At 44.8% G+C, this 25,551-nt stretch overlaps 2 protein-coding genes across 5 annotated transcripts in view; one reads left to right on the top strand and one right to left on the bottom strand.

Moving 5' to 3' along the window:
* LOC118211657 (ERC protein 2-like) overlaps positions 1-25,551 on the bottom strand; it is a 36,957-nt gene that overhangs the window by 4,156 nt on the left and 7,250 nt on the right. Inside the window, exons 3-20 of one of the 4 annotated variants that reach the window (XM_035389035.1) lie at positions 21,097-21,120; positions 19,289-19,708; positions 18,266-18,340; positions 15,461-15,616; positions 13,938-14,105; positions 13,407-13,574; positions 12,740-12,877; positions 12,461-12,601; positions 11,578-11,718; positions 10,635-10,670; positions 9,820-10,013; positions 7,761-7,772; positions 5,644-5,761; positions 4,141-4,301; positions 3,452-3,599; positions 2,557-3,267; positions 559-626; positions 108-258 (exon numbers count right to left, since the gene is read on the bottom strand). In XM_035389035.1, coding sequence (XP_035244926.1) covers positions 600-626; positions 2,557-3,267; positions 3,452-3,599; positions 4,141-4,301; positions 5,644-5,761; positions 7,761-7,772; positions 9,820-10,013; positions 10,635-10,670; positions 11,578-11,718; positions 12,461-12,601; positions 12,740-12,877; positions 13,407-13,574; positions 13,938-14,105; positions 15,461-15,616; positions 18,266-18,340; positions 19,289-19,708; positions 21,097-21,120 — 2,838 coding nt within the window. In that variant the 3' untranslated portion in view covers positions 108-258; positions 559-599. The remainder of the gene's footprint in view (positions 1-107; positions 259-558; positions 627-2,556; positions 3,268-3,451; positions 3,600-4,140; positions 4,302-5,643; positions 5,762-7,760; positions 7,773-9,819; positions 10,014-10,634; positions 10,671-11,577; positions 11,719-12,460; positions 12,602-12,739; positions 12,878-13,406; positions 13,575-13,937; positions 14,106-15,460; positions 15,617-18,265; positions 18,341-19,288; positions 19,709-21,096; positions 21,121-25,551) is intronic. The other 3 variants (XM_035389037.1, XM_035389036.1, XM_035389038.1) reach the window with 3 other exon arrangements.
* LOC118211660 (caspase recruitment domain-containing protein 19-like) overlaps positions 1,407-25,551 on the top strand; it is a 42,602-nt gene continuing 18,457 nt past the window's right edge. Inside the window, exon 1 of the mRNA XM_035389044.1 lies at positions 1,407-1,479. Within this exon, the coding sequence (XP_035244935.1) occupies positions 1,410-1,479 (70 nt within the window). The 5' untranslated portion in view covers positions 1,407-1,409. The remainder of the gene's footprint in view (positions 1,480-25,551) is intronic.

The following is a 25,551-nucleotide window of genomic DNA, read 5'->3' as shown; positions in this document are numbered from 1 at the left end:
CACAGAGGCCAAACACACTATCACTTACTGAGAGTACAGGGGTCTGTATTAGTTAATGGTAATCATTATTATTCTGTTACAATTATAGGATGTTGACCTGGTCTTACCGGCTGAGTCCATTCATCTCCTCCCTCTGGCCTCCAACTCGCACACACCCTCCTCCTCCTCAGTGCTCAGTATAGATGAAGAGTGAAATATGATAGGTGATGGTCTCAGCTTGGGTCCAGAGTGATGTTTCTCCAACAGTGACTGGATCATCTGAGAGAAGATACACACATATGGCCATCAGCCATCATCTACCAGCATCACCCCTGACCTCCAGATCCTTATAGAAATGGAATATACTGCAATATATTGAAATTTATCAAAATCAGAATTTTTTTTGCAACACATCACAATATACTGGTCTGATAATAAAATATATTTTTTAAAGTAACTTTTAAGTCAACTCTAAATATTTACAATATGTTGCAGCATATCATTTTCATAAGGTGAGACAGACAGGACAGAAATCATTTCAGATGAAAGAGAAGAACAGAAAGAGACCAGAGATCTCACCGCTCAGAACAACACTGGAACTTTGGTTCTGATGGAAACTGTTATGCCCAAATGCCCTCCTCGTCATCCTATTGGTCAAACGTTTGAAACAGCAAAGTGTCAGCATGAAGGTAAGAGAAGAGAGAGGGTTAGGAAATGAACCCCACTGTCATGCCCTAGAGTCTGGGTTTGCAACAGGGGGTCCGCAGACCCCTGGAGGTTCTTGAAGGTACAGTAGGGGGTCCCTGGCTGAGCTCAATATGCAATGACTACATATATTTAGGAAAATATTTCAGAATATAAAACGCCTTTTAAACTTCTGATAGAGGTGCCTTTGAGCCTGGGTGGGAGGCCCTGGATCAGAAAAATGCGGAAAAACCCCTGATCTACATCGCCAAACTGCCACCGGATCACAGCACTGTAATTTACTTTGTGTTGCTTAATGACTTGGGTATCTTACTAATAGCCTACTTCATATAGTAGTACCACAACAGGCAAATAATCTTTCTTCAGAATATTCTATAATTAAATTAATTTTCATCATTCAATTATAAATTTTAAAAATACTATTGGATTTGATCGATGACGTGTTGATTGATGACGTGTTTTCACCTGCTGTGTGCTCTGGCTAGCTAATTGTTCAAATGTTTTTTAAAAATGTAATGGTAGCTAACATGCACAGGAAGTAGGCCTACTATTTTCAAGCGGTAAAACAAGAACCAAGAGAATATGGAAAGTTTAGTACATCTGGTCCCCTAACTGCTACTCCTCCTTATACTTCAAGACAACCGTCACGGCATTGAAAATACGAGTGTTGCTGCTAGCTGGCGCAGAATATCGTTTATTCACCGTTTGGATTATTATTTTGTTCAATGGGTCATTGTGGAATTAACATCAAATTACAGCAATTAGAAATATCTACTGAGCAGAGACGACAGCTTGGTGAGTGAAACTTCCGTAATTCGTCTTTATTTCTTTCAAATTTGCTATACTGGGAAGGTTAGATTAAAAATTAACAGCTTGGTCGGGATAAATGGTAGACCGGAGGCAGAAGGAAGGTGCAGCGTGCTCCCGCAACAGTTTTTGCTCTCACTATGGCATACCGTGTTAACAGGAAGACTGCACATTTTTAAGACGAATAGAATGAATGTTTTAAAATGTGACGCGTACATTTTTGTCTTATTAAAATTTGACGTGTTGAAGTCATTAAGATGCATGGAAAGCCAAGTTTAGTTTAGGTTAAGGGGCGCGTCACAGACATACGAGGGGAGGGGGGCAGTGTGCTGTGCTGTGTGCTGTGCTGCCCGTGCTGAGACACTATTCCGCTCCGAACAGCGAACTACAGTGAATGCATGTTCACCAGCTATAACTTAAAATCTTTGGTTATTTTGAACAACCTACAGTACATAGCTATATAATGATACTGTATTACGGCTGATGTATAATAAATAGCAGGTGCATGTATAATGATACTGTAGAGCAGTACTTTGATACTTTTTTTTTTTACAAATGTTTTTGCACACACATTTCTGTTATTTTTATACGACTACTACTGCTACTATTGCTATTACTACCGCTACTATTACTACCATTTTACTTAGTAATAGTAATGTGCTCTTAAACTAACCACTTGAGCCATCAGAATGAACAGTTTCTTCTGGAAATCAATGTCTAGTTGAAAATTATCATTCATTCAGTAAATGGAAAATGTTTCAGCTACCATAACTGCACGGACATGCATGGGGATAAGAAAAAAATGCCAAATGTCTTTTTTCTGTTGCACGTGCAAAGGAGGGCAAAATGAAGAATTATTTTCACAGTTGCCGTATGTGTGTTTTTAGATCTACTGATGTCAACAACGACATGGGTACATTCATATGCATATTTTGAGAACCAGTGAGTTTTGGTTTAGTATATACATTAAAATGCTGATTAAAAAGACTGCTTCACATGTGAAACTGGGGAATAAGTACATATTTGACATTCATATAAATTTCCCATGCAATCTAAAGCACTGACCTGATCAGGGGAGGGCCAGTGGCTGGAACGAGGGGCCCCACGGGAAGGGCCACGGTGGTGGGGTGGGGGGTGGGGGTGTTGAGGTTGGTGGTGTTGAGGAGGTGGGTGGTGTTGAGGTGGTCCATGGTGTTGGGGGTGGGGGTGCTGAGGAGGTTGGTGGTGCTGAGGTGGGTGGGGGTGTTGGGGTTGGTGGTGTTGAGGTGGTTGATGGTGTTGCGGAGGTGGGTGATGTTGTGGGGGGTGGGGGTGTTGGGTTTGAGGGTGTAGAGGTGGTTGATGGTGTTGTAGAGGTGGGTGGTGCTGTGGGGGGTGGGGGTGTTGGGATTGAGGGTGTTGAGGGGGTGGGTGGTGCTGTGAGGGGTGGGGATGTTGGGGTTGGTGGTGTTGAGGAGGTGGGTGGTGCTGCGGCGGTTGGGGGTGTTGTGGGGTGTGGGGGTGTTGCGGCTGGGGGTGTTGAGCAGGGTGTGGGGGTTGGGGGTGGGAGGGGTATGGATATGGTGGTTGGGGGTGTTGAGGATGCTGTGGATGCGGTTGCTGAGGTATTGAGTGTTGAGGGTGGGGGTGTTGGGGATGTTGGGGGTGCTGAGGCTGGGAATGTTGAGGGTGGGGGTGTTGAGGGTGGAGATGTTGGCTGTGCGGTGGCTGCGGATGAAGGGAATGTTCATGGTCATCATCATAGTTGTCAGCAATTAGCTTCATCCGGCTCTGTGTCTGTGGGAGAAATGTGACGTTTAAATTCCTTTATATGTAAAAATATAAAACTTATTTCTACAGCTGAGAAATGTTTGAGATGAGAATGTTCTGGCATGCCTCTTACTCGCTGTTTGAACTGAAAGTGTTTTGGAAAAGCACTTGCTTACTGTTTGAGCTAAGAATGTTCTGAAAGAGCCCTTACCTGCTGTTTGAGCTGGTGCATCAGTCTGTCTTTCTCCCTCTTCAGGACCAGCACCTCCTCTTGTGTTTTCTTCCTGTTGGAGGCAGACAGCTCCAGCAGGGCAATGTTGGCATCCTTCTCACTGATGGCAGCCAGTAGGGCCTGCTGCCTGTGGGAGAGGTGGAGATACACACATTCAGCAGGGGGCAGGGCATGTTAGCATTGCAAGAGCTGGACGACGCAGCCCAAGCACACAGAAGAGCCCGAATGACATGCAGTATACTGTAGCACAGCTGTGGACTTTCTCAGGGAAATCCTCCAAAGTAGATACATTTTTATTCTATACTAGTAATCTTTTTTATAACTTGTTGATAATTTAAAAGTCAAAGATTATTTACTTCCCTAACTGCGCTATGGTTTTCATGTGTAACAACATTATTGTTACACAAAGCTAACCTTGTTGATTTTGGCAATGCACTGTTTTAAACTACATTGGGGTTGGGTTGGACATCAAAACTCAGAAAGCCATTGCTGCTTGGGTAGGGTCATGTAGACTAATGTTTCATTTCATGTAGGATTCAGTTTCTTGCTCAAATTTTTTGTCTGAACTGCACTCCAATCGAGTTCCATGTGAGGGTCACGTGATTGAACTCAGTGGTTTCCTGTTTCCTATGACGGACATACTAAACCCATTCAGAGCAGGGACTCACTTCATCTCCAGGATCTCTTCCAGCTGTTTCCGCCGCTCCTGCCGCAGGTTGGTCAGGTGACCATCCCGCTCAGCCAGGGACTGCTGGGTGGAGGAGAGACGTTGCTTGGTGGCCTCCAGCTCCTGCCTGGTTTTCTCCAGAGTGGTCATTAGCTCCTCCAGCTGGGGGCGTCAAAAGCACACACTTAAACCCTAACTGACATATTTAGTGGGCTTGCTTTGGCATATTTATTGGCATATTTATTATCTGTACTTTCTGGCCAATTTTTCTAGCTCTAACTAGTCCTACAGTTTTTACACTACATTCAAACTTTTTACACCAAAATGACCAACTAGTTCCAGACATTGTTGCTTGTATTCAGATTTTGGAAATATTCAAAACTTTTGAAGTATTAAAGTTTTTGTGTGCAGTTTTTGTGGTCACTCCATAGAGGGTCACTCATGGACATTTAGTGGGACGTTTAGTAGGACACAATGCGCAAGTGGTCACTCACTCACTCATGGACAAATAGTAGGACGCACTTCCAATGGCACGAGATTATTAAGCACAGCTTTATCGCCTAACGTTCCTTTAGCTAACCCTAACATGTTAGCGCTTCGCCTACTTTAGTTAACCTAGTTAGCACGTATGGATACTATCCTGCACGCATGAGTAGGAGCAAATGACACACAGCTACAATCACCGATAGAGATGTATGGACACACGGATGCTACAACCACCTATACAGATGTATGGACACACGGAGGATAACAAATAGGCTAATGTTACAGAGGTGAGGACGTGCCATAGCTAGCTAGCTATATAGTTAGCCAAGTTTTACTCGAGACACTTTTAGGATATGACTAATCTCTGGAACATAATCTCTACTTGCTGATCCCCGGCTGTATATGTAACGCTACGGTGCGCCCTGGGTCTGGACAGTTTCGTGCTTCTTCAGATGCGCCCTTATTGAAATGCATTGAGGCTTGAGGACAGTGCCAGTTGGAATTTGAAGCAAGTCCACACAATTCGTTCAGGAATTTTAACCTTTCTAGTTTGGTTTGGTGTCTTATAATGCGTTTTTGGTTTTAACCCACTCAGACTGCCTTTTAACTCTAACACTGGCAGGCTGTGCTATTTCTAGTGCTCACATATATGAATATGGGGCAGACAAGATTATGCAAGGCTTTTTGATGGACTTACTAACTTTTGTTTCCTTTGCAAAGTATTTGTTTTTATTCTGTTCTTCATATCTGAAAGCAGTGCAGCATTTTTAGTAGTACCCAAACGTATATTACTCTGTTTAAGCCACCCTCTCTTAAAAGTACACTCTGAAGTCATGAAGTTACCACACCGTGAGTTACCACTAGAGTGTGACAATTGTGCCTTGATGGCAAAAGTAGGGCCCTGAAACCCTAGCAAACCTACGTACACTTGAACCCTAACACACATGCACAGACACTTAAACCCTAATACACGCTTGTACTCACACACACACACACAGGCAGTCAAATCCTAACACACCTTGTGCTGGGAGCTGTCTGTCAGGTTGTCCTTGCGACCCTCCTGGGAGCCGCTCTTCTTGTCCCCCTGCAGGCCGAGTTTGAGGTTTGGGCCCTTCTTGTTCTGGTCCTTACCCTGTCTGCACACACACAGGAAACAGGCATGTGCAACTGTCAGCCTGCTGTAGCTTATGTACTCAGGAGGCCTGTTGCATGGAGCACATTGGGAGCTGTGTGTTTTTGTGTCACAGGGCTTTATGATCGCAACCTTTATTACGTGAGATCATATAAGGAACAGCCTCTACTACCTGGTGAGATTTTGTAAGGAACAGCTTCTAATGTTTGGTGAGATTTTGTAAGGAATAACTTCTAATGCGTGGTAAGATTATATAGGAATACAGCCTCTAATGTCTGATTAGTGTGCACCTTCCAGATAGAGGTTGCCTCACTGAGTGCTGACAAATATAGTTGTGTATTCCAAATTGGGGAGAAATGAGGGGGGGGGGCATAACCAGTGCTGATGCGTGAATGCAGAGTGATCAGCCATTATGAATAAGGAATGATCAGCTATAGGAATGTAAATGAGGAATGATCAGCTGTAACAAGTGAATTAAGAATGATCAGTTGTAATGAGTGATCAGCTATAAAATGAGAATGGGGAGTACTCATCTGTAATGAGTGAATGGAGAGTGATCAGCTCTAATGCGTGAATGGCTAGTGGTCAGCCATAATTAGTTATTGGGGAGTGATCAATCATAGTGAGTAAATAATGAACAAATTAGTAATTGAGGCATGATCAGCTCCAATGAGTAAAAGGGAGTGGTCAGATCTAATAATTAAAAGGGGAGTGGTCAGCTCTTATGAGTGAAAGGGGATTGGTCAGCTCTGAGTGAAAGGGGAGTGGTCAGCTCTAATGAGTGAAAGGAGAGTGGTCAGCTCTTTTGAGTGAAAGGGGAGTGGTCAGCTCTTGAGTGAAAGGTGAGTGGTCAGCTCTTATGAGTGAAAGGAGAGTGGTCAGCTCTAATGAGTGAAAGGGGATTGGTCAGCTCTAATGAGTGAAAGGGGATTGGTCAGCTCTAATGAGTGAAAGGGGAGTGGTCAGCTCTTATGAGTGAGAGGAGAGTGGTCAGCTCTAATGAGTGAAAGGGGATTGGTCAGCTCTAATGAGTGAAAGGAGAGTGGTCAGCTCTTATGAGTGAAAGGAGAGTGGTCAGCTCTAATGAGTGAAAGGGGATTGGTCAGCTCTGAGTGAGTGAAAGGGGATTGGTCAGCTCTAATGAGTGAAAGGAGAGTGGTCAGCTCTTATGAGTGAAAGGGGAGTGGTCAGCTCTTATGAGTGAAAGGGGAGTGGTCAGCTCTTATGAGTGAAAGGGGATTGGTCAGCTCTGAGTGAAAGGGGAGTGGTCAGCTCTAATGAGTGAAAGGAGAGTGGTCAGCTCTTTTGAGTGAAAGGGGAGTGGTCAGCTCTTGAGTGAAAGGTGAGTGGTCAGCTCTTATGAGTGAAAGGAGAGTGGTCAGCTCTAATGAGTGAAAGGGGATTGGTCAGCTCTAATGAGTGAAAGGGGATTGGTCAGCTCTAATGAGTGAAAGGGGAGTGGTCAGCTCTTATGAGTGAGAGGAGAGTGGTCAGCTCTAATGAGTGAAAGGGGATTGGTCAGCTCTAATGAGTGAAAGGAGAGTGGTCAGCTCTTATGAGTGAAAGGAGAGTGGTCAGCTCTAATGAGTGAAAGGGGATTGGTCAGCTCTGAGTGAGTGAAAGGGGATTGGTCAGCTCTAATGAGTGAAAGGAGAGTGGTCAGCTCTTATGAGTGAAAGGGGAGTGGTCAGCTCTTATGAGTGAAAGGGGAGTGGTCAGCTCTTATGAGTGAAAGGGGAGTGGTCAGCTCTTATGAGTGAAAGGGGAGTGGTCAGCTCTAATGAGTGAAAGGTGAGTGGTCAGCTCTTATGAGTGAAAGGGGAGTGGTCAGCTCTTATGAGTGAAAGGGGAGTGGTCAGCTCTTATGAGTGAAAGGGGAGTGGTCAGCTCTTATGAGTGAAAGGGGAGTGGTCAGCTCTTATGAGTGAAAGGGGAGTGGTCAGCTCTAATGAGTGAAAGGGGAGTGGATCAGCCCACACAGGGGAATATTTGCCCTTACTCACCTGGGAGCCAGGCTGCGGTCGGAGAAGAGGAGAGGAGAGGAGAGGAGAGGAAGGAGGAAGGAGGAAGGAGGAAGGGAGGGAGGGAGGGAGGGAGGAGCAGTTCCAGGAACACAGGAGGGAGGAGCAGTAGTGAAGGAAGAGGCAGGAGGAGGGAAAGTAAAGGGGTACATTAACACAGACTGCACCTGGAGACAGTGTGAACACAAGCAGAGAGAGAGGCGGTGCAGGGGAGGAGCCGGGCCTCACGCGGCAGGCCACACAGAAGCGTGCACACGCTCCCGCACCCTGCCCATTACCCCAAATCTCTGTGGGGCGTCAGGGCGAGCGGGGGGGGCCAAACAGGCGGGCAGAGCCGAGTGAGCGGGCGGGGCTGCAGGTCTGGGGAGGAGAGGTGAGCAAACGCGTGTGCAGGAGCAGAGGAGAGGCCGGCGCAGGGGTGAGTTGGATGGGTGGGGGGGTTGGTGGTGGTGGTGGTGGTGGTGGGGGTAGGTCAATGTAACGAAATGCAGAAGCATGCCCATCCTTAAGCAGGCACACACCCACAGCCACATGCGAACACATGTAAATATAGAACGTGGTTACATGCACATGCTAGCACAGATGCAGTCACATGCACAGATGTGAATACAGATACAGTCACCTGTGCAGATGTGAGTATAGATAGTCATGTGCACAGAACAGCACAGATGTGAGTATAGATACAGTCACGTTCGCAGATCGGCGCAGATGTGAGTATAGATACAGTCACATGCGCAGAACAGCGTAGATGTGAGTACAGATATTCACGTGCGCAGAACAGCGCAGATGTGAGTACAGCTGTGGCCACGTGCGCAGACACACAGATGTGAGTACAGATATTCACGTATGCAGAACAGCGCAGATGTGAGTACAGATATTCATGTGCGCAGATGTGAGTACAGCTGTAGTAACGTGTGCAGAACAGCGCAGATATGCGTACAGATATTCATGTGCGCAGATGTGAGTACAGCTGTAGTAACGTGTGCAGAACAGCGCACATATGTGTACAGATATTCATGTGCGCAGATGTGAGTACAGCTGTAGTAACGTGTGCAGAACAGCGCACATATGTGTACAGATATTCATGTGCGCAGATGTGAGTACAGCTGTAGTAACGTGTGCAGAACAGCGCACATATGTGTACAGATATTCATGTGCGCAGATTAGCGCAGATGTGAGTACAGCTGCAGTCACATGCGCAGACGCACAGAGGGCCAGGGCAGAGCACTCACTTTCCCAGAAAATCCCACATCAGCCCCCCAATTTGCTGCGGGGTGGCAGACGCTGAGAGAGGCTGATCAGGGGGTGCTCTGCCGCTGGGGTGGGGCGCAGGACGTGGGGGGCTGGGGGGTGGGCCGGGGGCAGGGGGCGGGGAACACAGAAACACACACAACACAGGTCGTTAACACTCACGGATAATCACTTCACGAGTATGAGAAATGAAAAACACTGAAAGCTCTGGAGAGAGACATGAGGGTGAGATGGTCCCAGAGTAGAGCTGAGGAGATGTGTCACTCCTCAGACACGAGCTCTCGCAGAATCACGAGACACCGTTTGCTCACTGTTAATTCATCTGCAAACCGATAAACATGTTTACCAACACTACCGTTTGTGGCGTTGGAGCAAAGCTTGTGCGCATAAACAACCTCACCCAGCAGACTCAGGAACACGCTAAACTCAGGAACACGCTAAACTCGGGCCAACACATTCGCCGGGGTCTCCACACGCAGGCATGAACAGTTTCAGATCAGCTGAGGGGTTATTTCAGAACAGTTTCAGATCAGCTGAGGGGTTATTACTTAGAGGGGGGGCACAGCAGAAACGAGATATCAGAGAAGGGTCTTATAGAGGGGTAATGTAGAAAGGGAATTTCATAGAGGGTGTGTGTGTGTGTGTGTGTGTTTGTGTGCATGTATGCGTGGACACACATCAACTTGAAATTTCTGTAATATCAGATTGGACCCTGGAGGTCAGTTCTCTGTCTTGTTTTGTTTCTGAATGGTCTGCTCTCTGCTAGTCTTGTTTCTGATTGGCCCGTTACCTCTCCAGCTCTGTGATCCTCTTGTCCTTGTCATTCTTCTCAGTCTCCACCTCTCTCAGGATGTCAAGCAGGCGGTCCACTTCAGCATGGGCCTTCCCAGACTCCTCCTTAAAATATGCCACCTCCTTCTCCAGCATCTTCACACGATCCACAAACTCCGGAGGGCCCCTGGGGGCCTGCTCCGCCTCATGGGCCTGCTCACACAGAGTGGCATTGCAGGAGAAACACATTCAGATCCTCGTTCTCTCACCAGTCTGCTCATATACAGCGTGGCATTTTGTAGGAAAAACAAACACCAGAGACAAAGTATACTACCCTGTATTACATGTGAAGATAAGGAGCTGATGACTACACAAGATCATCAATCACTGTTTTACTCAGCTGTTCATAATTAGACACAACACAGGAGAGCATAATAGGACCATACGGAACTTTAGTTGAGCATGCATAAAAGGTGTGAAAGGGAATTTGCTTAGTACGGTGTATAAGAGTACAGTTTGTGAAATGGCTTTTAGTACAGTATGTGAGGGGGCTGTAAGTAAAGTGTGTGAGGGGGGCCTTTAGTACAGTGTGTGAGAGGGCCGTACGTACAGTGTGTGAGAGGGGCTTAAGTACAGTGTGTGAGGGGACCGTACGTACAGTGTGTGAGAGGGGCTTAAGTACAGTGTGTGAGGGGACCGTACGTACAGTGTGTGAGGGGGTGTTTAGAACAGTATGTGAGAGGGGCTTTTTTATAGTGTGGCAGGGGCTTTGGTTTTTGGTCAGTTGTTCTTCATGCTGTCAGGATGTGGAAGAATCTTCCAGAAGGGACTTACAGGGTTTTGTGCCTGAATGAGAAGCTGTTCTGCTTGCTGAGTGTTGACAAGGGAGCAAGGACAGACGGGAGAACAGCAATGAGCATTAAACAACTGTCCACACAGACTGTAATATTATACACCTACACAACATGCACACAGACCCAAACATTACACACCTACACAATGTACACTTTGACTCAAACATTACACTTAAACAAACTACACACAGAACCTACAACACAACAGACCTACACAATCTACACACAGGTCATACCAATCTACCCACAGAATGTAGTGTTCATGTAAAGTGACGGTTTTAAGAAGGTTTTAAGCTTTATGACTGATGTGGTTGTGAATAAACGGACTGCAGCCTCATTAAAATGTTGTTATTCAGGGGTCAAAGAAACCTGTCTGTTCCCCACACACACAACACAACAGGGGCACTGTGCTCAGAATGACTAAGCAAAAATACTGAGGACTGATTGTCAGACAGCTCATTTTCTCTGGCTCGTCCCAATTATCCCAAACACCACTTGCAGCCAGTAATTCAGAGTTTTACCTTCAGAATACCGCCTGTTTACATTTAGGCCTACATGCAGCCATTTTGTAGACTCTCTTCTATACATATTCAATATTTCGATCAATACTCTGGCATAAATAACTTTCATCAATAGCTTTCTCTGGTCACAATAGTAGTCTACTCATTGTAATTTATCTGTTTATATGGCATCTGTTGAGCTGTCCATGGTTCTGATATTGCAAGATGTATATTTCAAAGGTTTATTATTTAAATATATAAATACATGGTAAATATTTAATGTGTGAGTGTGTGTGAATTACAGCACAATTAAGGGAGTTTTGTTGCTCTGACTTCCAAGAGAATTCCCATTGGAATAGCTGAGGCTGAAGGGCTTTGATTGGAAGTGTATGGGTGTGGGTGCATCGACGTCACAGGACACACCTTCTGTAGCTGTGTTTCCAGTTTATTACACTCCTCTTTCTTCTGCTCAATAGCAATCTCCAGGGACTTGAGCTTGGAGTCTTTTTTCAGGCCGGAGGAGGCTAAAGACGAGGCGTGCTCCTTCAGGTCGATTAGACTGGCCTGAGAGGAGACGAGAATGGCAAATACTCAGAGTGCCTTTCAGAGGCTGGCAGCGTGGCACAGAAAAAAACAACACATTTCTGGAATGTCTGGGAGGGAGATTATAGGAGTCTGGGAGTGGATAGAATGACAGAGAGATGGATGCAGGGAGAGGGAAACTGATGCACAGATAATGTGTTGTATTCAGATATTTTTTTCTTCCAGTGTTCCATACTCTCACATACATACACAGCAGGATACAATTTCTCTCTGCCGAAGCTTGTGCTTTATCAGGCTTAGTTGCAGATTGCCTGATTATTTGATTGCCACCAAAAACATTTTGTGTATTTCCTACCTCACTAATACCTGCTCTGTTCTCATTATCATCATGCTAGCTGGATCATTACCTGGTCTTACAATCACAAGGACTAGCTAGTATAAGTAGCGAGCAAAAATACAGTTTTTGAAATCAGTTCTTAGTCACCTGATTTTATGATAATATCTAGTTAGCTAACGGCAAAGCTGGTGTTAGTGAGACGGCAAACAAGTAATGATTTCAGAACGCTTCCAGTTTTCTATCCAAATTCAGACATTGGTAGATCTGTTAGGTGAACAGATAAAAATAGTCACATCTCTGCACACCTGTAGTAGAGAGGTGGATAGGTACAGGGAGAGAGAGAGGAGTGCAGGTAAGAGGAAATTCAGTGTTCTGCAAAAGTACATATATCCCTGCCCCCCTTCAGACAGACAGACACAGACAGACCTCCTTCTCTGTGAGTTCGGCCTGCAGGGCAGTGACCCTCTCCTTCAGGTCCTTATTCTCACGTTTGTAAGACTCCGCCTCCTCCAGCCGTTCCCGGTCCTCCCGCTCACGTTGCTCTTTCAGTCGTTCGATAATTCTCTCCTGCAATAAAGCCATGAATCACTAGTACAATAAAGCCATAAGATAGCAGTACAACTACCGATAGCTTAAATTCTGCCTTATTGACCAGAATAGTTTAAATTCAGCCATGGGATGGTTCACCCTGTAGGACAGCTGTACCTTCTCAGATAGTGCCTCCTCCAGAGTGGCCAATGCGGTGTCCGTGTTGCTGGAGTCCGTCTGCAGAGACTTCACCCTGTCCTTCAGATTGCTCAGCTGTTTGTCTTTATCCCGAAGCTGCTCTTGCAGATTCTCTATCTGCACCGGGGGAATGCAGTCAGAGAAATAAACCACCATAAAAAAATGAACAGTCAAAGACATGAACACAATTGGAGAAAACATGGCAGGGTGACTGTAGAGACTGCAGTCAGTAAACTTTTTGGTGAACAAGAAGAATGTGATTATGTCATTAAACTGTACTGTAGATAGAATTCATACCAGCAGGGCGAGACGTTATGAAATCATGTAGTACGTTCAGATGGGAGTAGGCTAAATCCAAAAGGAGCAGATCCACTATCAGCTGCCAGAAAGCAAACTTATTCAATTGATTGCATGCAGCTGATGTATACAGTAATGCACTGATGGGGAGAGGCCTTTAGGTGTAGTAGTTGCACCCAGTGTCTGCATAGATTGTGCTTTTACATGAATGATTGGCAGGTCCATGCTGAATTAAGATGATTATGGCTGATAAAGGCGATGTTTTATCCATAGGCTGTGCTTGTTGATAAATGATTGGCGCAGAAGATGGTCTGTGTTGGATAGCGATGGGCTGTGAGAAGAGGTGCACCTTCTTCTGCAGGACGTTGACCTTGCGCTCCTTGACCTCCAGCATGTCCTTCATGTCGTGGATCTCCCCGGCGAGTGTGCCCTTCTCCTCCGTCAGCTCCTGCAGCTGCTTACTCTTCTTATTCAGGAACGACTCCTTCTCCTCCAGCCGCAGCCTCAGAGCATCCACCTGAGAGAGCGGCCACAACACACTCATAGAGATCAGCCACACCACACTCAGAGAGCAGCCACAACACACTCAGAGAGACCAGCCACAAAACACACAACACACTCAGAGAGACCAGCCACATCACACACAGAAACTGGCCACAACACACTCAGAGAGATCAGCTACTGTACAACAAACACAGAGACCAGCTACAAGACTCTCAAAGAGACCAGCCACAACACACTCAGAAACCAGCTACAACACACTCAGCCATGACACACTCAGATAAACCAGCTATGACACACCCTCCAAGAATACAGCCGTCACCTGCACTTTGAGTGACAACTAGTTGTGTGTGTGCTGCGTGTACTGTGTGAGTCTCACCTCTGTCTGCAGAATAGCTGCTCTCTGCTCTTTGGCAGTGAGGGACTCCTTCAGCACCTCAATGTGTTGCTTACAGTCTGAGTTCTGATTGTTCAGGGTCTCCAGCTTGGTCTGTAGGCCCAGCAGCTCAGACTCTTTCTTTGACAGCTCCTGCTTCAACTGGTCAATCTGCACAGGACAGGGAGACAAAATCACTGTTACAAAGCCAATTTTTTAAAATTCCCCTATTTAAAAAGCAGGTTTTACAGGATGACATAATTTCCCATATCTGAAGCCCCTGGTTCCTATATCTAAAGCCCCCAAAGCAGGTGCTCAGGACAAACATCAGGAGGACATCATGAAACAGAACAACTTCCTCTCCCATTCTGGCTCCTTCCTGTGAGGCTTACATATCAACACACATAAATGCATGTATGACTGCAGGTAAATGTGAAATGCACTGTTGTGAGTCGCTTTGGATAAAACCGTCTGCTAAATGACTAAACTGCAAATTATGAAGGCATAAAAACAAAAAAATGCACTGGAAACATTTTCATTTGGAATAAAATATGATTGATTACAAAGTGATACGTAATAAGTGCATTAGCCAGCTGTTTTATGTACAGCCATTTGGTTACAATCAGTTAGCTTCAAATTAATTGGATTTTCATCTGCAGTATCCCCTTTCAGTTATACACAATGAATGCAGTGCATTCATACTAAATGCTCCAAACAATTTGTGTGCGTGTGCATGTGTGTGTTTCTGTGTGTTTGCATGTGCTTTGTGTGCACCCACGCACATGCACACACATGCATGCACACACACAAACTGTTTGCATACAGTACATATAAGTGCACATGTTTCAGAGAGATGAGGGTAGGATGATGTAATGACTCTGTGAAGGCAGGATGGTGGAGCCATAAGCTTATTAATAATGCATTAATACGAATCCTCATATGTGTTCTGCCAATTTCTGCCATACTGTCAGCATATGGCCTTCATATAGCATAAACAGTAAATTAATAAATATGGAAATCTGAAATCACATTTCAATCAAATAAACAAAATATTTAGCATGAACAACTATTTGAAGATTACCCCTACAACATTTGTAATTAAATCAACATAAACATAAAGCAATATGTTATTGTCAGTGAACATGCTAAAGGCACATGAAAATAGTGCAAAGTTATGTTGATATTTTAGTAGTTTGAGCCTGTGATTCACTGACTGATGCCACACAGTGTGTCTGATGGTTCAAGATGTGAACAAGCAGAGTAGTATCAGCCACCACGCCTTGTGTTTGAATTGAACTTCTTACTGAAATACAGCCATCTGTGAACTATTCAAAATTTGAGAATTTCATCAGTCAGCTGGGGCAAGAATCTATGGTGAAATATTTGCAAGGAAGCCTGTGTGTGCGCGTTTGTGTGTGCGCATATGTGAGAGAGTGTGTGTTTGTGCACACGTGCGTGTGCGTTTGCGACAGTACGAGTGCACATTAATGCGAAACAGGAATATTATTTCCACTGAGGGGCTTTACCTTGCTTTTCATGAACTTGGAATGGTTCTTATAGACCTCCATCTGTTTGAGCTCTTCTTCCCTTTCCTCGGTGTTCAGCAGCCCATTGGTCTTCAGCATTTGGAGCTCGTCCTCCAGGTCGCGGATGTTCCTCTCCAGAGAGGCGATCTTAGTGTCCTGCGAGAGGGAAAACGGAGGGAAAAAACACGCTTCAGAAAGACGCGATCCCCATCGAAACCGGTCCCAGCCCCGCGTTATCCAGCACAGTGCAGCGAAACATGGCGCTACGCTACACGGTCATCTTTTCCCTCAAAATGTGAAACCGTCATATCAGAGCCGACGAACGGCATCACACTTAACGCTCGTGAGTCGCTCTGGCGAATCTCCTCAAAGTTCTAAAATCCTGATGCGTGTACATATTCACCATGAGCGTGTGCGTGGCGGGCCGTTGTTTCCTGGCGGTGAAGCTGGTGTTTGCAGAGAGCGTTTGGGACGATTTTTCCTCTGACGCTCGTCGGCATCGCTCTGCCCCACTCGCTGCTTTTTAAATAAATAATACAACGTCTCTCCGATTACACACGCTCCATCTCCCCGTTCTCCCCCACCGCCGAGAGTGCGGAGAACAAACGGCAGCGCCCGCGCCGGCGGGTCACCGAGGGCGGAATGGCGGCAGGCTTGTAATTACCGGGAGCATCGCGGTTACACATACTGTTACTGCTGGGGAGGCAGGTGCAGAACACACAGCAGGTTAGCAGGGACGCTCAGTATCAGGCACTCGCTGTACATGCCGTATTCTCTCATATGATAAGCTGTATCTGTAGATAAGCTGTGTGGATTATCTCCAATGGCAGGCCAGGGGGATGCGAAAAACCTGGAAAAAGTTGGCTACCTCTGCTGAGAGGCAGAGCACACAGAAACAGACCAGCACATATACCAACCCGCTCAAAAACAGGGCACTGCATAAAATGGCTTTCTTCGCTTTTCTGCCTGATCAGACAATGTCAAATCTGTTGTGGCACGGCTAGGCCCAGTTAAACTTGCTTAGGCATGCTTAGTCCTTGTTGGGTACATTTTTAACACTGGTTCGTCTGGGTATTGTCTGATTTGGCACGGTTCAGCCTATTTATTCCTGGTTTGGACTGGTTAGGCCCAGTAGAGCAGAGGTATGCCAGGCACTGCTGTTGCCATGGTGATGGGGTGGAAAGGTGTGTTTCATATTTTGGGACAATAGGAGTCAGTCTCCCTCCTCTCTGTGTACAGGACAGGCTAGCTGTTAAAATGTTAAAGATTCTGCAGTGCTCAGTTTGAGAGAGAGAGCACTGTGCCAGGGAGAGAGCTCAAGAGACAGCAAGAGAGGAGAGGGAGAGAGGTGGTATAGTTACAGCATTAATAATTCAGCGGATTGGGGCCCTGAACCTGTCAAAGACAGAGCAGTAGATTGGAGGGAGAAGATTCCCCAGAGCCAATTAGCAGAGGTCTGCGAGGGGGCGTTCCTTCACACCACATGAACTCATACTTTTATTTTCAGTCAACAGTGTAATCAGTGTGCCAACACACAAGAGTGATCACAACCTAAAAATAAGTGTGTTGTATCAGTCACAGAAACAGTGGGAAGAAATCCACAGCTAAATCAGCTTCAGTTGTCGGCCATTCACATCTGTATTAATCTGTGCAGTGGTTTTGTGCACCTGGTTTGAAAAATGAGAACATCACATTATTGGTTTGCATTATATAATTTGCAATGCAAAATCAAGCCAGGATAAATACTGAATGAATTCCATTCATTTCCAAAAATGATAGAATCACTGCATACCAGCAAACTGACGTACACAAAAAAGTTGATAGTTCAATATTTAAATTAACACCGTGTGGAAGCCTGTGTCATTATCAGAAAAAGAGGTCTATTGGTTTGTCATAGCATACCTATTCACAGTGAGGTCCATAATGTTTGGGACACGACATAATTTTTCCTTGATTTGGCTCTGTACCCCACATTTTTAAATTTATAAGAATTCACATGCGGTTAAAAGTGCAGTACATTTTGGATTCACCATGTAGAAATTACAGCACTTTTTATACATAGCCTCCTTATTTCCACGAATTAGGCACTAGACTCTCAATTACCAGTCTGTCAATTGGTTCAAAATGTGATGTGCAGAATAATAACATCATTAAAAATTTTGAAAAATATTCTCCATATACAATACACAATTTGGTTTGTTCAGTGAAAGTTAGTAAATGTAGGTAAAGCAAAACAAGGTCATAGCGTGAATGCGACAAAAGTATAAGTTACATAAACATTTCCCGTGCCCTCAATAGTTCATTATATTGCATTATACGTATAATGGCAAATATGAGAGTCATATGATACTTTCAAAATATAATTCATATTTTATGTGTGGACATTAGTTTTATGTGTGTTCTAATTTGGATTTGTTTGTATAGCATAAAATCCCGTACACAGTTCATTCCGTATCAAATTGCACCTCCCTGTTTATCAGATTTTTAAATCTTCTGCCTAATGCTCTGACAAATTCACATTGATATAGATATTTAACAGTACTGGGCCCAAACTGCAGCCTCTAACCTTGAGTCCTTAAGCAAAGAAGCCTTTAAAAAAAATCTTCAGTCTGCATGTAGGCCATTCCTTTTGTGCATACTTTCAATTATGCTGTAGATGTTATCACCAGCTTCCAGGAGTCTGTAGAACAGTCCTGCATGATGACATTTTTTTTGAAATTCTAAAGCTGGCGAATATCTTCTTTTTTGTTCATATAATAATGTCAAATAGTGTTTCTTTCTGTGTCCCTTGGTATTGGTGCTTACCTTCATCTCTATCACAGTCTGCAAGGCCTTGGTCTTGCTGGGGTCCTGATGGAGCTGGGTTCTGCGGTGCAGCTCCTGTGGAGAAGTCACACAGGGGTCACGCACAGGCATTTTTGAAACCAGTTTTTATTTTCTGACTAAGTTCTCCCAGTTCCGCTGCTCTCTAGGCCAAAGTGTTAACATTTTACCTTTTTATCATTTTTTTTCAAGTTTGAGTTCGAATGTTGATTATAGCACCACTTTTTGACCAATCATAGTCTTATGAAATAGTTTGGCATTGAGTCATGCCTGTTGGTTGTATGAGGAGTTTCATCATGCTAGCTTTAACAAGCTAATCGGAACTGGGAAAACAAATGCAATTGGGCTGGTTTGTAGTGCATTTGTGTATCTCAATCTCCTGAAGCTGGTTACCAACTTTCACATAAAAAGAACCAATAATTTTTTTTAAAAGCCTTATGGAAAAAATCTGTTTTACATATAAAACTAAATGGCTGTAAATAACAATGTCATACATGAGTAATCCAAACAGCATTTCCCTGTAAAAGTAGTTTAATTTTTATAAATCTGCCAGCAGGGTTTTGATGATGGCAGTCAAGAGAACTATTCAATTTTCATTTATTAACTTGTGAATCTTTCAGGCTGTTGTCTGTTGCAACATCTTTCTGTTTTCCTCAATTTGAGTGCTTAGTCATATTAATAGGCCAATTTCACTGTGACACTGTCTTCTGTGAGGAGAGCACAAACCAGCACCTTAAGGAATTATGTGGAGCAAGACCATTTCAGTCCATGAGCTGTGTGTGACAGCGACACTATTATTCCTGTACAACGAAACAGAGGAAAAACCCACCAACTGAAAAGGCTATGAGGGTTACTAAGCATTCTCACAAAATACAGTGATTATGTACCACTAAAAGGGTGTAGTTGTGTTAAAGCAAACTATTAAAGGGAAGTATTAAAGGAGAGCAGCTATATTAAAGGAAAGTAGCTGCATGAAAGGGGAGTACAGCAATGGCTCTGATGTACCTCTCTCAGGTGAAGGTTCTCCTTCTCCTTCTGGTCCAGGATGAGCTCCAGGTGGCTGACCTGCGACTCGACCTGGGCAATCCTGCGGGCCCGTTCGTTCTCCTCCTCCAGGGAGCGGCCCGAGGGCAGGCCTTTGCTCTGTAGCATCTCCAGCAGCTTCTTGATGGACTCGTCGCGGGCGTTCAGCGTCTGCTTCTGCGTCTCGATGCGCAGCTCCATCTCCTCCAGGGTCTTCCTCAGGAGGAAGAGCTCCTTGGCCTGGCGCTCATGCTCGGCCTGCAGCCGGCGGAAGTTCTCCTCGGTGAGCTCGATGGTGAAGTGCTCGGCACCGCGGTTGCTGCTCTCCTGCTGCAGCAGGTGGTTAAGGTCACGCTGCGTGCGCAGCTCGTCCTGCAGGGCCTGGATGGTCAGCTGCAGGTGCTGCGGTGGTCAGACAGGGAGGTGTTAGGTCCCCCCACACTCAACCCCAGGCTGAGCTCCAGGCACAGTGTTTCCCTCTGTGACGAACAGAGCGGCACGCCCCTGCTACTCAATTACACACCGTCTAAACCCCTCTGCTACACACTTAAAAATTGTCTACACCCCTTCTGCTACAAACCTACACACTGACTACACCCCTCTGCTACACAATCACTGTCCACACCTCGTTCTCCACACACCTAAACGCTGACTTCATCTGTGCAAATAATGCACACAGGAAGCTCTCCAGATAGCACCGTTGCCCTGACTCTGAATGAGATGGCGCTCTGTTTGTCACTGAGGGAACAGTTACCAGGAAACGCCTCCTTACTGAGCAAGAACAAGCTCAGAGACAAACACAGCGGTGGTGAACACAGGGTGGCGACAGAGAGCACTGAGACAAACTGAGCCGCTCCAGGAACCTGAGGATAACAAAGCCAGAACACAGCATGCTGAAACACACACGCGCACGCACACACATACACACGCACATACGCGCACACACACGTGCACACACATACCTACATATGCTAACCATACACACATGCATACTCTTGCACGTACACACAAACACACTCCTCATACACACACATACATAAACACACACATGCATGCAGGCACGCACACATACATACACTCACTATACACACAGATGCACACTTGTACATACACTCGCCACACACACACACATACATACTTTCAGCATACACATATCCACATACATACAAGCACACACAGATACACACAGTTGAAGTATTCTTTGCCTTTCTGGAAACTGCAGAGGAAACCAGCAGCTAGGCAAGAGGACTGAGGACCTTTTATTGTGCAGTTAAGTGTACTGTGCTTGTACAGGTAAATTAATCCTAACTGTAATACTGATCATAAGCATCCAGAAAATACAGAGAAACAAACTATAAGCAAGAAATAGAGGTGTGATGAGGTAAAAGAAAAGCTCAGAGCGTCTATCTTCAGCTACAGATCAATGAACTTCCGGTGTTCTACCTTTAATATCTGCAGCAGCAGCAATATGCCTAACACCACTGAAAAAGCCCCATAAAACCTGCTGCATTATTAATAATTTTTATCTGCACCAATCAAACAGTGTGGAGCAGTGGTTAGTGCACTGGACTCTGGAACTGAGAGTAGCATTGCAGAATAGTGGTTGTGAGTGGAGTGGGGAGGGGGTGGTGCTGGAACACGGTACAGATTTGTTCAGTGTACAGTACAGTGTTTATGATCTCCTGGAAAATACTTGTTCCTGCGTTTGTGTGAAAGAATACTTCAGTTTGTCATCTGGAAACACATGTCACTGGAACAGGGTGAGGTGAGGTTCCGCACACAGGACAAACCTTAGTTCTTCTCGCATCCAGAGGCTGCACAGCATGGCGAATGGAAACAAAATGCACTGAGATCACACAGAGAGCGAAAAGCAGCCAGCAACACAAACACAACGGACGCATGAGGAGATAACTGACCTCAGATCAGATACACAAGAAGATAACTGACCTCAGGTCAGTGTCAGAGACACCTGCAGTGCTATAATGGGTTTATCACACCCTACCCATTGCAGGAGCCATCATTTTGTATTCAATCCACTCGACCAAATAACACATCATAAAATTAATCTGAATTCTGCTGCACTCACACACGAATCCCATTGGAAAATGGACACATGGTCATGTGATGCAGGAATGACAACATCCATTCATATTGTAACATTGTCCACCCATACATTGACATAATTTGTTCAAAATCAAAACAGCATATCACAGTAACTATTTAGTTGCATTGGGAATATTTTATTTTATAGAATCGAACTTACCTGATATTTTATTTGGTAAGTGAGAGATTTTTTGCATAGTTTTTTTCACAGACAGTACACAGCAAAAGGTTTTAAATCAACTCTGCTAAATTAGTGTTAAATCAACAACTCAATTGTCAGAGTACATTTTACTCTGATGGAATTACTCTTTCACTGTAAAATTGTGGACATTCTATCATCACTGTACAATAGAACAGGACTGGCAGCCATGTCCTGCTCTACAAGGCAAAAACAATTACAGGCAGCAGCTGAAGAAAGGAAAGCAAATCAGAAGAACAGCAAAGGGAGGGGGAAAAGATGAAAGAAAATCAATAAGAATTGAATCTTTCTATGTCTCTATGTTAAGGAAGCTCACATCACACGTTACACAGATCAGCGTCGCTTTTGGGTGATTTCAACAGACCGCTGTCAGTCCACATGCAGGTGTGTGCCGTGTGCAGCCGCCACTGTGCACATTGGGAGACTAATCTGTCCTGAACATCCAGGAGGTCCTGATTCCACTCTGTCAGCGGCCATCGTGGTCGTTATCAGTTCTGCCACACGCAGGAGCGCGAGACCACAGCTTGTACTCATAAAACAGGACACAGCTCCCAAGCCTAAAGGCTCAGTCGGGAATCACCAATGTGTGCTCATGTGCTTTAAACCTGTTGTGTTTATCATCAAAAAGAAGGCTTACATGCTCAGAATACTGCATCTGATATTTCAGAAGGCATGCTGCCTCCATTACAGTGGGATGCATCAGTACTGTGTGCTGCAGTGGCGGCCATTGCTCAGGGGAGGGCGATAGGATGCATCACAGAGCCTCTGCTTATGTAAGGCTCTCCTCCGGCTCAGCAAGCACGTTATTACGCTTCAGCATCTATCATACGACACCCGGCATTAAACACACATCTGCACAGAAATACAGTAATGTAATATAAATAAGGCACCGGAATGGGGATTGTAGTGAAAGGCTACAACAAAGGGGTTTTAGGAGATATGTGAGATGACATGAAGGGGGTTGTGGGAGATCTGCGTGGAAGACTACAGGAAGTGGGTTATGGGAGATTAGGGAGACTATGGGAAGGGGATTGTGGGATATCTGTGAGACTACAGGTAAGGGATTGTACGATACTGTGTGAGAGACAAAGGGAAGGGGATTTTGGGATATCTGGGAGAGTAAAGTAAGGGAATTGTGGAAGATTGAGTGAGTGAATACAGGAGGTTGATGGTGGGAAATTGTATGAGACTACAGGAAGAGCATTGTGGGAGATTTTAATTTACTCTGCGGTGTCCATTTTTCTTCAGGACTGTTGTACTTTACTGTTGTGACCAGCACTTAATTTTTTAAGTGATGTAATTGAATGATTAGCAGTTTAACATAAACCATTTAGTGGCATTATTTGCCAACTGTTGATGTAAGATATTACACTAACCCATCTAATGTAGGAAAGGCATACCATATTATAGTGTAGGTCATTTCCTTTCTTAAAATACTGATTCTAATATAATGTAATATTATATTATAAAGTATATTATAAAAGCTACTGTTTGTTGATTCGTTATGACAGCCTTTCAAAAGAAAACACCTGCTCTCTTTCTCCCTCCCCTGCCCCCTCCTCTGCTCTCTTTCTCACTCCCCCACTCTCTTTCTGTCTCTCCTCTCATCAATAGTCTGGCTAACTGAAAATCAATGTAAGGAACCTTGATGCACTTAATAAGAGGCACAGTTACATCTGCAGAGTTGCATGATCCCAGTTTTCCATTGCTCCAAACTCACCCCCACTGCCATTTTAAACCACTCTAAACTCACCCCCGCTGCCATTTTACACTGCTCCAAACTCACCCCCGCTGCCATTTTACACTGCTCCAAACTCACCCCCGCTGCCATTTTACACCGCTCCAAACTCACCCCCACTGCCATTTTACACTGCTCCAAACTCACCCCCACTGCCATTTTACGCTGCTCCAAACTGACTCCCACTGCCGTTTTACACTGCTCTGAACTCACTCCCACTGCCATTTTACACCGCTCCAAACTCACCCCCACTGCCATTTTACACTTCTCCAAACTCACCCCCGCTGCCATTTTACACTGCTCCAAACTCACCCCCGCTGCCATTTTACACTGCTCCAAACTCACCCCCGCTGCCATTTTACACTGCTCCACACTCATCCCCACTGTAACTGTGACTTAAACAGACATGACTGTGACACAGCTGCATCAGAGATGGCTTGCAGTATGAGATGAGACAAAGAGTCATGGAATGGACAGGAGAGGAGAGGAGAGGCAGAAAGGGAATTTAGGCTGAAATGTGCAGAGAATGAGACTCTGACTGAGTTAAGACTTATTCAAGCTCCCTTTCATGGTTCAAACTGAAGCATCCTGTTTTCCCCACATTTCTCCCTACCCTCTCTTTCCCTCTCCTCTCCTTGTCTTGCCTCTCCTCTTTCCTTCTGTCTCAGCTCATATGGCTAGTCTTCTCTGTAGCAGCTGACTGGGGGGAAACTGCAGAAAGGGGGGGGGGGGGGCAAGGAAGCTGCCCCTTCCCTGGGGGGCCAAAGCAGTCCAGAGCTTCCCCCCCCAGGATAGAATATTACCATGTACAGTACCTACATTTTACACACATATGTACTGCTGCACATTACTTTATCCACTTTCAGCATCCATCGATGAAGCACTTTGGGGAAATAGCTAGAATAGCACAGCCACTGCCACTAAATGGATTCTCTTCTGAACAATCTACCTGCTGCAAAATGCATTCTCTTCTCTGACAAACTATTTTATCAGCAATCAGCATCCATTTTACTCAAAGTTGATGAACGCACTGAAAAATAATGAATCAGGCAGACCCAAATAAACTGTTCAGTTTCGTCTCAAAGGGCCAGATGTCTCAATTAAGATTATTCAATTATTTAAAAAAGGAATCGAAGGAGTGATCAATTAAAAAATGAATCAATAGTCGCAGCCCTGCTTTCTTGTTTAAATCCAATGTGTTTGAAATGTACACCACGCATTTTCAAATACACTGGCTTCCAGAAGAGTTTAGGATTACAAAGCAACAACCTATGTATGATGGAAAAGTAAGGTTTTCCATGGCCTGGCTTCTTGATATAATTTTGAACTATTAAAATGCCTCATATCCCCAAGAGAAATCTCTATTTTGCTGACCTGGGTCATTAAACCATCCAGTGCACTAAGACTCCCAACTGCAGTGACAGAGGCTACTCTAGCTATGAATCACAGCTTTGAAATGACTTGAGTAAGGATATCTGAGATAGTGAAATTTTCTCTAGTTTAAAAGCTAAGCCTAGAACACATTTTTACTGAATATCATTTAACTCTTCAAATGTTCAGTGCTCTCTTAGTGCTCGTATTGCTGGCATGTTCTTTCACAAATTACTGCTTAGTGCTATTATATTTAATGTTGAATGTAGTGTATGTGCACAGTGCTCTAAGATGTACTGTTCCTGAATGACATCTTCCAGTATGATGATAATGAAGCCACTGGCGATGATGATGATTATTATTGCTGTGGTTACTGTTGTTATTATTACTACTATTGTGTCCAGCCAAACCATACCATTGAATGCAATCTGACGCTGGCCCGCCTGAAACGCCTGTGGATGATGTGATTTAATCAGATGTGCTGTTACTGTGGCTACTACAACTGACTACAACAGACAGACAGTGAACACACACACACACATACACTAAGAACAAATGTCAGAGCAATGATAACACAAAATTAGGATACAACTTCCATCAGCCTGGTTCCATGTCTACAGTGGTAAAGAGGTATGATGAACCAGCCTGGTTCCAGGTCTACAGTGGCAGTGGGAAAGAGGTATAATGAGCCAGCCTGGTGCCAGGTCTACAGTGGCAGTGGGAAAGAGGTATAATGAGCCAGCCTGGTGCCAGGTCTACAGTGGGAAAGAGGTATTATGAGCAAGCCTGGTTCCAGCTCTACAGTAGGAAAGATGTAAGAGAACCCAGCCTGGT

The sequence above is a fragment of the Anguilla anguilla genome, chromosome 13, assembly GCF_013347855.1.
Source record: "Anguilla anguilla isolate fAngAng1 chromosome 13, fAngAng1.pri, whole genome shotgun sequence".
Classification (NCBI taxonomy): domain Eukaryota; kingdom Metazoa; phylum Chordata; class Actinopteri; order Anguilliformes; family Anguillidae; genus Anguilla; species Anguilla anguilla.
Note: the sequence above shows the minus strand (reverse complement) of the source record. Positions and strands in the feature narration are given on the sequence as shown.